The 14,474-nt window shown below is 39.2% G+C and overlaps 1 protein-coding gene across 4 annotated transcripts in view; it reads right to left on the reverse strand.

Annotated features, from left to right (window-relative positions):
* Itgb8 (integrin subunit beta 8) overlaps positions 1–14,474 on the reverse strand; it is a 101,807-nt gene that overhangs the window by 7,931 nt on the left and 79,402 nt on the right. For all 4 annotated transcript variants that reach the window (XR_003377315.1, XR_001228960.2, XR_003377314.1 and 1 more), the window contains exons 8-12: positions 12,111–12,200; positions 8,370–8,504; positions 5,701–6,103; positions 3,063–3,288; positions 1,921–2,027 (exon numbers count right to left, since the gene is read on the reverse strand). Coding sequence is in view for 1 of the 4 variants with exons in the window: in XM_005343688.2 (XP_005343745.1) it covers positions 1,921–2,027; positions 3,063–3,288; positions 5,701–6,103; positions 8,370–8,504; positions 12,111–12,200 (961 nt within the window). In the remaining 3 variants the exon portion in view is untranslated. The remainder of the gene's footprint in view (positions 1–1,920; positions 2,028–3,062; positions 3,289–5,700; positions 6,104–8,369; positions 8,505–12,110; positions 12,201–14,474) is intronic.

A 14,474-nucleotide genomic window follows, 5' to 3' on the forward strand; every position in this document is an offset into this window, starting at 1 on the left:
ATTAAACTGATGGGACTTTTTGTGTTTTTATATTGATTCTGCGGCGCAGGCCCTTTAAAAATAAAGCTGGGATCACATGGCCTTGGAGCAGCTAATAGGCTTGGCTGGTCTTTGGGGGGTGGGGGGTGACACAATGCTCTACAATTGTCACCACTCAGCTACTCCCCAGGTGACCACAGGTCTTCCTGAGAGCCATGTAGTCATGGTGATAACCCCATGCTGGCTCCCAGACTGGTATGCCAAGTGGCTGGGGAGCAGTGCTACCCAGCTCTCTTAAGTTTTTTTTAATCTGCACTGGGTAAGGGTCTCCAGCCCTTGAGGCTGTACCTCAAAGCTCTGCAGTTAACAGGAAAGCTGAGGCTGAAGCTAGTGTTATTTTCTCTTCCCCCAAACTGGGGATCTGGTGGGGAGAGGGTGAGGGTTCACTCATATTAGGCCCATGCCCCATTCTGAGCCATTGAGCTATTCCCCCTATGCTGAAGCTAAAGTCTTAACCTAAGTCTCTTAGAATTCACAAAGAAACACAGACTCACTCTTGGGTTTTTTAAAAAAAAAAAACAAAAAAAACCCAGTGCCATTGTCCTTGGCTTCTCCATCAGCCCTCCTTGTCAGCCACGTTCAGAGAGTTCGGTTTTATCACATGCTCTAATCAGTCCCAGTCCAGCTGGCCTTGGTGAGCTCCCAGTAGATCAGTCCCACTGTCTCAGTGGGTGGGCACTCAAAGCAGTTTATGAACGTAACTCTTTCCCATTTATACTTCACCTTTGAATGGAGGTACCTCTTATTTTATTTTTATTATGTATATAACATTCTACCTCCATGTATGCTTGCAATCCAGAAGAAGGCATCAGATCTCACTATCAATGACTGTGAACCACTATGTGGTTGCTGGGAATTGAACTCAAGACCTCTGAAAGAACAGCCAATGCTCTTAACCTCCAAGCCATCTCTCAGTCCCTGACTTGAGATATTTCTTTTATGTTCATTGGCTTATTGTCATTTAATTTTTAAATGCTGTTCTGACCCTGTGTTTTATAGATGAGGTGTTGTCTCAGGAAGCTTTACAAATGGGCTGATGTTTTTCACTTACTATGCTTTAGGCTAAGGTCTTGAGCCTAAAACTAACACATTCTATTTTGTCAGATTTAGATCATTCACCTTGAAGTTTTATCTTTTTTTTTTTCATTTTTCTTTTTCTTTTCTTTTTAGGGTAACAGGCCAGTATCATGTGGCCCAGGCTGGCCTTGATTTCCTTATGTATCTGAGGCTGACCTTGAACTTATGATCCTCTGGACTCCACATTCCAAGTTCTGTTATGTGCCATGATGCCTAGTTTTATGTGGTACTGGGTCTTGAACATGGGGTTTTACCCATGCCAGGCAAGTGCTCCAACTGACTACATGTCCAGCCTCATAACCTTTGGAGGTTAGGTATGTTACAACAGCAGATTATCACTTCAGATAGGGTTTGACTTGAAACAAGAGAATAAAGTGTTGATAGATATGAGGAGGGTCAGCAGGGTCAGCAGCAAATGTAGGTTATAAGGAAAAATCATGGCTCCAGATCTCCTAGAGAAATTATTCTCCACGGGGCACCTATGCTTTGGCTTCTGGATGTTTGTCTGGATAATTCGCCTGCTCCTTGGTGGAGGCAGGCGGCACAGGAAGAGAGCTGTGAGGATGAGAGGTGACTCCGGCCACTCTGCTATTCCGTCTATGGGAGATTAAAAAAATGGAGCACCATCAAGGAAATAGTGTGTACACAAAGAAGTTTACCCTTTTTAAAACGTATCTGAGGCAGAGTGGTAAAAGTTGCTTTCAAAGTGTTTATAAGGGAATAGTAAGAAGTCATCGCTCCTTCCTTGAGAAAGGAAGTAGTGCTCGGCAGACCCTTCAGCCCCAGGAACCTCCCCACACTCACCTGAAGCTTGGTCTGCGCGATGCTGTTCCATGACAGCACAGGAGGTTTTACATTGATCAAGTAGAGCCTGAGACAGATTGTGAGAGTGGAGACATTGCATACAGCTCCTGGCACAGGAAGACCAAAAGGTTACTGCTACAAAAAGGCAACACACTTATACTTCCTGTGAAAAATACAACAACAAAACAGCAACTAATGGACACATTTGGATTAGGTCCAATTGGAACTAATCCCAGGAGCAAGGCCTGGTGATCCAGGAATCCCAGCTACATGAAAGGCTGAGGCAGGAAGATTTATATGTTCTAGGGCTGCTTGAGCTGTAGAGTGAAACCAGCCAGGGTGAAACAATGTCTCAAAAATTAAAAAAGAAAAAAGACAGGATATGTTGCTTAGAAGAGTACTTGCCCAACATATGTGAGACCTGCATTAAATACCCAGTAGCAAATGAATAAACTCCATTATAGTAAAACATTACAGTTCTGAAGGATTTAAATAAATTACTATGCTTATTTCTAAAATTCTTATTTGCATTACTGATGTGGGAAAGCACATGTTTTAAAAACTTGAACAAGTAAACCATAGACACAGTGACATTTACACAGGGGCTTTTTTCTTTTTTAGTAGGTCTCAGATTGTCATTGGAAAATATGTTCATAGCACCAAACGGTCATGTAACACAGGGCTTTCCACTTGTGCATCCTGAGTGCTTCGTAGCAACTTCAATTCTTCTTATATCTTGTAAGTGGAGACTGATCGTTCGTTTCCAGGGTACCCAGACCCTGAATCCCACATCAATTTTTAACCAAAGACACAGAGTTTTAACAGCTTATTGTACACCACACAGCTAAATTGCCATTAGTAGGCTAGCTGGCAGCCTCTATTTTCAGAAAACTATTTTTAAAAAACCAAACAAAGTAGTTTATGCAGATTTGTTCTAATTTTTCCAGAGCAACTTACTAGCCAAAGATGGGAACTTCAGTATCCTAATTCTTAGAATGTCCCACACAGTTTTTTAAATCATCATCATCATCATTATTTTAGAATAACTAAGGATCCAGCAACTAAGATTTAAAAAGGCAGAACAGAGAATGAAAACAGCTTTCAGCAAGGGCTGCTTTGCTCCTGCTGGAGACAGAACATACCAGTTTTCATTACAGGAGAGATGGCAGGTTGGGCAGTGCTCGCAGAGGCGGCCAATGCTCCTGGGGTCAGTGCACTGACACCTGCCACACACACAGGTGCCTCTTCCGCTGCAAACTTGGCCCTTCGAATTGACACAGTGTTGTGCTAAGGCTGATGGACACTGGCACCGATCTCCTTCCCAGCCACTGAAGCACTGGCATCTGCCACCTTCGCACTCCCCATGCCCTACAACAGAGACACAGCAGGATCAGGGTCAGCAGGCCCACTAACTTTGTAAGCTGCCTTCATTTCCATGGGAACATTTAATAGTCTATGAATGGAAACAGCAGCAGTTTCAATTTGTTTTGACAAAGCAGTGCCAATATTTAGGAGTGTTTGTTTTCGAAGCTGTTCTATTGGAGATAATTTTCTTCTACCAATATATTATGCTAACATACATGAAGAAAGCCCCTACTTGGTGGCTGCCTAACTTCTTAAATGCCATCATGCTTTCAAATTTTAAATTAAAAGCACATAAATATAATGAAGCCATAAAAGCTGACTTAAAATCAGCAAGAAAGTATTTGGTGGGTGGATTCCAGGTTCCCTCGTCACAGATACTAGGCCCCAGGCGCCCCAGGAAAGCTTTGCAGAATGACAGGGCATCCATGCTACTGCTTCTGTGGATTCAGGTGTGGTTAAAGATAGGTTCTGAGAAGCCGAAATCATCTCCTTTATCCTCAGAATGAATGCAGCAGATTAGCAGGACAGGCTGAATCTGTGCTATGAGCTGTTACTAGGTGATATAAAGAGAAAGAAAATAGGTGTGTGTGTGTGTGTGTGTGTGTGTGTCTGGAAGCGTGCATGCAGACAATTAACTTTTTGAGAAAATCTTGGCTACACATTATTAAATGGATTTTAGACTACAGAAAGTGTCCAAAATTTAATATGTTAATGTGAAATAGAAGTCTCCAAAGGTGGTATATTTTATGTTTTATATAGTATTTCTCAAGCCTATTTTACTATAAATCTATAGTAAATCTTTACTATAAGCACCCTTCCTTTTTACCCTTTTTGTCTCCTTGTCCTTCCTCTCTTTCTTCCCTCTCTTCTCTGCCTTCTTTTCTCCTCTCTCTTTCCCTGTCTTATTGCTGAATACCTCACAGGCTAATTGTTCCTAAAGCCTACTGCTGAACCAGCTCAATTTGCTAAGTGTGAAACAAATGAAGGCTGGGCAAACGAACACCCACTCTATCTCATTCCCTGCTCTAGCTAGCATGCCGAATCCTAGCCAGCTGACCTGTGAACATGAGTTTTCATCCCCAAGGGGATGTGGTAGGGAAAACGCATGTGAGCCTTGGAGCCTGCGCTCACACAAGCAATTCAAAGCAGATTTTCAGTTGCCTCTGTGTGTGTGAGGTGTGTGGTCACAGTCATATAGACAGGGTCAATGCATCGATTTTTGAGATTATACAGCAGAACCTCAGGTTCTCATTGTATATGAAATTGCTTAGAGAGACAGTTCTGTTGACTGATGCTAGAAACTTCATTCTCTTCGTCGCTGTAAAATATTTCTTTTCCCTATAAAATATAATAGACAACTGCTGGTTTATTCTGAAGTTATCCTCCTTCCTATCCACAGTTCTAGTCACAGCTGAAGAAATGTCTAGAGTACAGAGCATTTTGTGTATATGATAGAATAAAAAGATGGCTTGGAATAGTGTGTTTCTGTACTTTACAAGATTTCTGCCTATACAAGAATAGATAATTAAATTTTATAGTTTTTGATTTTTATTTCCCAATAATTTAACACATATTTCCTTACTAACATGCACATACAAAAGAGGGATTTTTATGATAAGTAAACTTACCTTTTCACAGGAAAACAATCAAGGAATTAAAATAACAGGTGGTTTATTTAAAAATATATTTTATTTTAATTTTCAGATGCTGCATAGGTTTTTCTGGACTTTTACCAGTAGGTGGAGTGAACTGAATTCGTCAAAAAATAATCTTGATATTTTTATCTTATCGCGTTTCACTGCCAAAACTGGTCTGTGTGTGGCCAGAGGAAACTCTTGGATTACTGAACAATCAAGTGCTTTCTGAAGAGTACGTCCTTTGCTCACTCTCACTCTGTTGGTGGTGGTGCCTCTCCAAAACTCAACTGGCGAGGTGGGAGTGGCAGCAGACTTACAATAGCATAGACAGTGATGCTTTAAGGATTTTCCAGTGAATGGAATCATATTTTGTAGCTCACTTCCCCTCATCCTGACAGAAATAAAAACCCTCTGAGCAAGCAGGAGGGGTACTATTTGTCGGAATGAGTCAGACCCTTAGAGAAGAATACCCCCCATTCTTCTAGGAAATGTGTCAGCCATCATCCGTAACTTCCTTTGCTGGCATAAATCTTTCCAAGATGGAGGGATACATGAAATTCGCATTTAATTTTAGCTTTTGATTTAAAAAAATAGTTGCTGTACTCAGACTAAAAATATAAATACGATCTTGCCTTGACCTAATTTCATAGACTATGAGGTTTTGAACTTTAATTTAGGGTTGAGTGACAACATTTCATCACATCAGATTTAAAGATACACACATGTACACGGCAATATAGTTGTAATTAATTCCAACTGCCTGTTTGTATCAGCTCACCAGCACACACGTTTCCATGGTGATATGGACAGGAAAAGTCGTCCTTTTCACAGTATCTGCCATACACTCTTCCAAGCTTGGTTTTGTCACATAAACATTTCCCACAGACACAGACTCCTCGGCCACTACAGACAGGTTGATCCTCCTGCAACTTGCAAGTTTCAGAGGGAAGCTGATCTTCATCAAAGTGACATCTGCTGTCATCACACTGTGGACACTTGGGATCCAGGGCAGCTTCAGCACACCGTCCTTCACACCCTTTGCGGTCCTCACACTGGCAGTTGCAGCTTTTGTGTATGTGGACTGTAGTGCTTTCATTGAAGCCAATAGGTTTAATAATTGCAAAGTTTTTTCCTCCCGTGACATCACATATTGTCATCACAACTGTTACATTGAAAAGAACCTAAATTTCAAAGGAAAAAGTAAAATATATTCACATCTTTAGAACACTATATTCAGTAATAATTGAATCAACAATGAATATCTTAGAGAAACAATATTTACAAATCACACATTCAATCTCTTTCACATGTAGGTGCAGAAAGAACCTTTAATTCCATTTTTACTTCACTGATCAATTAGAATTAAAGGAAGCAACGATTGCTAAATGCCTGTAAATCACCATATGCCCGCTTGTCCTCAAGTGTCTGTGCCCCTTAGATAACTGGTTTCACAGAGAACTGTGGAACTATGGTTTATTTTCTGAATTGAAAATTTAGGGGTAGTAAACATTTGGTATTAGGAGCCAGCGAACCAAAGTAACGTGTCTCTGCTCTTCTGGCTCAGAACCCTGAGGTATTCTTATGGACAATAGTATCTGTTTATATTCTATTTTCTAGAGGCCAAAGTAAAGGCCCAAAGTTGATCTTTAGTGTATACAGGTTGTCCATGAAGGAGAACGCAATACTGTCTCTGATGTGACTCAGGAGAAAGAGGCTTAGGACTTTTTCTCCAATTTCAAGATCTTAATACAGAACCACTTTGTTGTCACCCTGCAGAAGCCATTCCAGAACTAACAATGTACTGGCAAGAATTAAGAGGTTTTTTTTCTCCTAGAACTACAGTTTATTTTTCTGACAGTTTTCTTCCTTGTTCTCCAATTCCTTGTTTTTCCATAACATGATTGATTTAATATCTATATTTTCTTCAGGTGCTTTCGCAAATCAGAAAGTTTGTACACACAGCTATATGTGTGTGTGTGTGTGTGTGTGTGTGTGTGTGTGTGTGTGTGTGTGTGTATGTGTATTGAACTGACATTCATTGCAATAATTAAATTGCAAGATTAAAATAAAGTAAGTATTCTGGGCTTTTCAATTGGAAATTATGTAGCAGGAAATAAAAGGCCTACACTTTGGCTTTTCAGTGCAAGCATTTGCATTGGATTTATCACATCAAAATCAGTGTGGTTGTTGTTGCTTTGTATTCAGGTTGTCTCTACCTCTAAGAATTTTAAGGATTCACAGATGTGAAAAATGATGTGGTCACTGCTATTATGACTAGTAGAATAAACTGTCAAACTGTTTCTACAACTTAGTTGAAGAGGATATATTCAAAGCAAGAAGGCCATAGAAGAAAGAAGGCAAATCACTGTTGTAAATTCAAGAGTCTTGGATTTGTTTTCAGCAGTTAACTTAGTGTTACATTGCTACAAAAAGCTTTTCTCTAGCAGAAATCAAATGTGCATTATTCAAACTAGTATATGATGTCTTTTGAACAATATCCAAGTGATAAATATAGAGGAAACTACAGAATTAGAAGCTTGGAATAATTAATTAAAGATACATGGCTTATGGCACAGTCACACCACCCACAGCTTATAATGTTCCCAGGAGGAATAATATATTCTGACTGAAGAGGAAAACGTGCTCTCTTTGACTTAATCTTAGATCTTTAGGACTTCGAAAAGTTCTCCTTCCCAACCAGGATGTAATTAAAGTAATAAAATTACAGAACCTTAGAGTGAGAAGTAAGAAAAATCTGAAATTTTCTCACCTAGGTCATTCCGATGCAGCGGAAGTAAATGATGCTGGAGAGCTGACACCCCAACCCCAGGACCCCACTGAGAGTACACTCTGCCCGCTGTGCTCTGCTGTGCACTTCTCATTTGCTCCTGCCTCTTGATAACACTGACACTGGAGTTCTCCCTTGGCATCTCACACCCTTTCTAGTTATTGGATAAATGGTGTCATCCTTCCGATTTGACTGCTTTTAACCAATTTCTTTTATCTTATTCTTGAGGCCATCACAAAGTGAAAGGTTTTGGAATTCTTCGCTTTTATCAACTGTCCCATTCTTTCCTATGGCTACTTTCAATCCCATACTCTGAGAATGAGCAGATTTGAAATTAAAAACACTTTGTCACTAGTATAACTACAGATACTGCTTGTTAGAAAGGATGTGATTTCCTCATTAGACCAATTGTGCCACAAAATGTATTGCTACTAATATTTAATAAGTACTTAACACAATACATACTTACGTTAACTTGGACATTTGAGAGAATAGTCATTTACATTAAGAAGAAACTTTGAGAAGAGACAAGAAGGCTACTTTAAACTTCAAACAAGACTCTTGTAGTTAGTAGCAATTTTTAAAGAGTAGATTGATCTTTTTCATGAGAAAGCACACCAAACAATTTTTCTTAAACAAGAAAAACACACAGCACATACTTCATCATTGCTTGTCACATTTCCACATCCAATTGCACCTGGCTTCCTGGTCCCATCTGGACAGATGGCAGTGATGTTAAAATAGACACCATGTACGTGGTTTTCCATTTGCACTTTTACTTCTGAAATGAGTTTCTGCAGAAACATTGGTTTTTAATTACATATAGCAGTAGTTAATAGTATAAGCAACAAACAGACTCATGCATATTATGTCATTCTAGATTTAATATTTAACCTAATCAAAGCATATCTTTGAAAAAATGAATAAAATGATGGTTCCTTTTAATAACCCAATTATATTTAAAACATGTAGGGAATCCTGAATGATCAGCTTGTTGAAATGGCTTGATTTTCCACATGTCTATGATTACACATTTTAACTACTTTAGAAATATTTCTCTTATCAAATGTTAAAATGATTATCTTTCAAAATCATACTGCTGATATTTAATGATGAAATTTAAAGAAACATTCTCATAAGTGAATTTTAACAATTTACAACAGGAAACATGATTTTGACAAAAAAGAAACTTGAATTTTAAGCACTTTTAATTACCATGAAAAGCTAGTGTTTTATAAATATAAATTTGAAACATATAGTTTTGTGGGGATGGCATTTCTAAACTGTGGCTATGAACAGGAGTCCCTAGTGAAACACTGTCATACAAGGTTCTTGAAGAAGGGATTAGGGTTTTACCAAATCTCCATGTCCTTGATCCATAATGCTTTTCTCCAAGCCTTAATTCTAAAGCAGGACTTCTCAGGGGGTAAAAAACCATGCATGCATTTACACCATCATTCATAGGCTCAGTCAGCAAACGTCTACTGCATGATGTCATGTATTGGGCACACACTAATTTCTTCCATCACAATCATTCAGTTCCAAAGGATACAGCTACTTTAAATATATCATTTAGATGTGCATGCATGTGGTCACATAAATCTGAGCCTGGTAGATGCAAAAATCCTGATGAATATACAGCTACGTAAGGAGAATGGGTTGTAGCATGTGAAGGAAAAAGCTTCAAATGGCTTCTAATTCTTTAGTGAAGTAATTTTACTTTTTCAACAGTATCTCTGATCATGGAATTTTGATAACATATCCTTTGTTTGTTTTTCTCAGGTTCATGAATATTATTTGTGTAGACAAGACTACTTCAGACACATACACACAAACATGCACAATTTTCTCTTGCCAAGATCTCCATATCCAGAGAATTCTGGTAAACCAGAAGAATCTTTCAATGGTGTGAAACAATGAAGATATGTATTGGCTGTCGGGTCAAGACGTGCCTCCCATGTCATGCTTTCTGTTCCTATAAGCTCTCAAACCACTTGAGCCAATGTCTTTGAAGTATCATGTGAAGACAAATTTCTACGATGTTTTTTCATCCTTGTGCTTTGGAAATCAAGGTTCTGGTGAAATGTTAAACTTCATCATTCTTGTCTAAAAGACCTTTTAGAAGCCTACAAAATGCTGTTTGACAGCTAAGAGGTGTTGGGAGAGACACTATTTATTTTTTGATTCCTAATACTTCGACAAATTGTGAATTGTTTCTCTTTAGCTTTAAAAACAAAGTTCTAACAGATGAAGATGTACGCACTTAAAACTAATAGACTCTTTTTATTTTTTATTTTTCGAGACAGGGTTTCTCCATAGCTTTTTGGTTCCTGTCCTCTTGTAGACCAGGCTGGCCTCAAACTCACAGAGATCCGCCTGCCTCTGCCTCCCTAGTGCTGGGATTAAAGGCGTGCGCCACCGCCACCTGGCTCAAATAATAGACTCTTAAAGAGTAGTCAAAGTCAGTTTTTGTTAAGTTCACTAATATTCTTCCACAGCAACGCTAGACAGAAGCACAGCGGGATAAGGTAGTCACACATCTGCACAAGGCAAAGAATGTAAGGTCAAACAGTGCTGTCTGCTTTTCCTGCTTGAGACAATGTCTCGCTCCTAGTTTCCTCTCTCATTTTCCTAAGTCTGATACAAAGGTTTAAAAAAGTTAGATGTGGTGGTATGTGCTTATAACCTTGGGGACTCAGGAGGAGGCTGAGGCAGCAGGATCAGGAGCCCAAGGCTATACTGTGCTTACCAAACAAAGAAACAGAAAAGAAACCAGCTTATGTATGTTGGGATAATATAACAGAGATACACTGTAGTAACTGAGAGGACTGATTGCATAAACTCCCTTTTCATTTGGATGACTTCTTAAAAACAAACTATTCATAGGAATGATGTGTGGATATGTTTTGCTTTTCTTAATACAAAATTCCATGGATCTAACATTTTGAGAAATGTGTAAGAATGTTTTGCCTGCATGTATGTAAGCATGTGCAGTGCTGATGGAGGCCAGAAAGGGGTAATGATGGATATCCTGGAACTGTAGTTAGCAACCGTTGTGAGCTACCATGTGGGTGCTGGGAAATGAACCTTTATCCTTTGCAAGAGAAGCAAGTGTTCTTAACCACTAAGTCGTCTCTTCAGCTCCACAATCTGACATTTTTTATATGATAGTGAGAAATGTAATTCCAGATATCTAAGTTCATTTCATTCTGTGCAGTTTTCAGACAGTAAAGAAATCATCTGCAAAAATGAACCTTGCAAAATTTATTTCTTTAAAGAAGAATATGTTTAAACAGTTTCTTCATTTTCTGCCCTGCGTCTGCTTCCTGCCTCCGCCTCCCTGCTTTAAACCCAAGTTGCAAGCAGGTGCTGCCTGAAGCGATTTTCACAGCTCTGTGGCTCTCTTGATACTTTAATTCTCCGTGGCAGGCAAGCAGGCAGGCAGAAAATCTGGAAAAGTAAGACTTTATAACTGGCCCATAAATCCATGGAAGAATAAACCATAGTTTTTGATACCCTGTTTAAAAAAAAATCAAAGAAAGATAAACAAACCATATCACACAGCTGAAAGCAGTTGAGAAAAGGAGTAACACCTGGAATTTCATCCTGATACCTCTGCTTATTGGCTATGTGCACTATGGTTAATTTGCTTACTTCTTTGTTCCTACAAATATACAATGGGACTACAAATTGTTGCCTGATAGGTCAGGTGTGTGGATTAAGTGAAGTCATGTATAGAAAGTGATGGACATGAAAAGAAAAGTTAGTGGTAGCAGTTTTATAGAGCTTTCTAATGAGAAATTATCCAGTTGGAGAGACCAGATGTTTCCTTAAAACTTCATGCATCTCTTCTTCCCAGGACTAATGACAACACACAGCTAATGACCCAGAAGGACAAGTGCGAAAGGAAGTCTTGCCTGTTTCAATGAAAATGATAATTGACTGAACACTACAATGACTGATCATGGAGACCCTTCCAGAGACTTCTCAGTGATCTCTGTATCTTAGAGAGTCCACTTACCCCCAAATATTGTTCTTTAAACAACAGCATGGTTTTTGTTTTATTTTGTTGCTAAATTTATGATGTAGGAAACTATCCAAATTTTTGTGACAAGCTGGTGACTCAGTGAACTTTCAATTTGGAAGGAAACTTAGGTGGCTAGACCAATCTTGGTTCACCTGTCCTTGGGACAAGTGAGGCACAGAGAAAAGAACTGAGTCTTCCAAGCAACAGACACCATTGCTTGTTTGTGGTCCATTTAGGGATAACCCCGGCTCTAAATTCCCAGTCTAACATTCTTTCTGTCACTCCTTGCAAGATGCAGCAGTATTGCTTTGTACCTCGTCACAAAAATGGTAGTAAAAGTTGACTTGGAGAAAACTGCATGGGCAGTACATACCTTGTAGGCTTCTACTACTAAATTGTTGAGATTTGCAGCTTTGGATTCTATCTCTCCAGCAATGGCACCAGGCAAAAGGGGCAGCAGGTCCTGTCAAACATGTGAGTCACAGGTACATGATATGATAGTAGCATGGGAACAGTGAACAATCAAGACATTAAACATTTTGTAGCTCTCTGAAAGGCAAGTCATTTTGTGAATGAAAAAAAAATGACAAAAACCACAAGCAAGCTAAGAGGGTTGCCAATTCAGAGAACTTAGAAATGTCAGTGTGTGTGGTCTTGTGTGTAAGTGAGTATTTGCTATATGTCCTGAATCACATGACCTCAAACCCAATTAAAGTTAGCTCAGCGTTTCCTAAACTATTTTTAACATGAACAGAGCTCTGTGGGCAAATAAGTTGATAAAGCTCTGTGGTTGCTTTCTCCACTTAGAGATTCAAAATGTACACCTGAAAATGATTTACTCTAGAACTGCAATTTGCAAATACTTTAATATTTATAATTGGTATTCCCAGTTCTCTTTTAGTTCCTAAACTCTGTTCCCATGTGACATAGGAACATATTTAATATAAATACTCTTCTATGAAATGACACTTTGGGACAAGCTGGGCCAGACGGAAGGTCATAGTTAAGGGGTGAGAGCTTCATGGAGCTGATGAGTAAAACTCTAGGTGTCTCTTGAGAAGATATGAGAATGAGCAACAGCTTCACAGTCTACCGTGCAGAGTTATGACGAGGAAAGCAGATTATGAGGGCATCAGAGTTCACTTTTCTTATTATTATTTTTTTTTACTTATAAGCATCACCAAGTTATGTGTGCCAGCCAGGCTTAGACAGAATGGATTTGTAATCTCAAGTCATAGGGAAATATATCACTTAGTAATTTTAATGTCCCAGCAAAGAACTCTCACAGAACACTATAATAAACTGTTCTGAGACAGTTTCAATCCTTAGGGAGCAATTTCACAAGGCACCATAAACGTGACACAATGGAGATGCGCCCGGGGTGCTGTGAGGAAAGACACCAGCCAGCATTTCAATCTGAGGAATATTGTCATGGACCATTTCCCCGAGAAAGTGATTTTAAAGCATTGTCCAAAGGATAAGTGAGAGCTAAGCAAGGAGGGAGAATGGGTTCTATGGGATGGGAAGAGAGCAAGAAGCATGCACCCGGCAAGGGCACAGCCTGATGGGCGTATGTGCACACACAGTTAAAAGCATAGCTGAAGAGACAAGTACAGGGCAGGAAACAGTTTAGGGAGATAGAGAGATAGACGAGGTCAAATGGTTTTCTTTGTCCTGAGAGACTTAGCTGTTGAAAGCAAAAGATGATTTCAACAGAACATTCTGCTTTAGAGAATATCTTTGATATGCCTGTGGTTTCAGTGGATTGTCTAGGTAGACAGGTAGAGAATGGGCCTAGGAGACAGTTACCAGTGCCATTTAACCCAGATAAATATGGTTTATAAAAATGATGCCTGTCAGGTAGGTTGCTCCAACCCCCCCCACACACACACACATTGATTGGACCCTGTAAGCTACAAGTTCCACTTCACCCCCAAACCCACCCATCCCCCACAAACCTCAGAAGAACTCCGATGCACAGTCTGTAATTGCACAGAGCTAGCCAAGAGGTGAGTGATCAGCTCTCCAGCCATTGATCAGAGAATTCCACTCTATCCCCATAACCACCCATTCCTGGAGACCCCAGTGACTCCCTGAGATGCAGACACTGACTGCAAGGATTGGATAAAGAGGCAAAGATACTGCTTGCATCAGTTGGAGGAAGAGATGGGTAGGAACCAATGCAAGAATTCATTCAACAACCTAAAAAGCAACACGGTAACACCAGAACCCAACAAACAAATACAACAAGAAAACCTGATTACCCTAACCCAGGAAAAGCAGAAAAAAATGAAGTTAAATATAACTTTGTGAAGATGATAGAGAACACTAAAAAGGAAATTAAAAATTCCCTTAAAGAAATGGAAGAAAAGACAAACAAAAAGTTGGAAGAAGTCAGTGAATCTCTTAAAGAAATGCAAGAAAAAGCAATCAAACAGGTGAAATAAACAGTTCAAGACTTGAAAAATAAAATAAAGGCAATAAAAAAAAAACACAAACTGAGGGAATTCTGGAAATGGAAAATCTGGGTAAACAAATAGGAACTATAGAATACGAATAAGACAATCTCAAGCACTGAAGATGCCATAGAAGAAATAGATTTGTTTGTCAAAGAATATGTTAAATCCAACAAATTATTAACGCAAAACATCCAGGAAATCTGGGACACCATGGAAAGACCAAACCTAATAATAATATATGAACTCCAGCTCAAAGGCACAGAAAATATATTCAACAA

Source organism: Microtus ochrogaster, chromosome 1 (assembly GCF_000317375.1).
Source record: "Microtus ochrogaster isolate Prairie Vole_2 chromosome 1, MicOch1.0, whole genome shotgun sequence".
Taxonomy (NCBI): Eukaryota; Metazoa; Chordata; class Mammalia; order Rodentia; family Cricetidae; genus Microtus; species Microtus ochrogaster.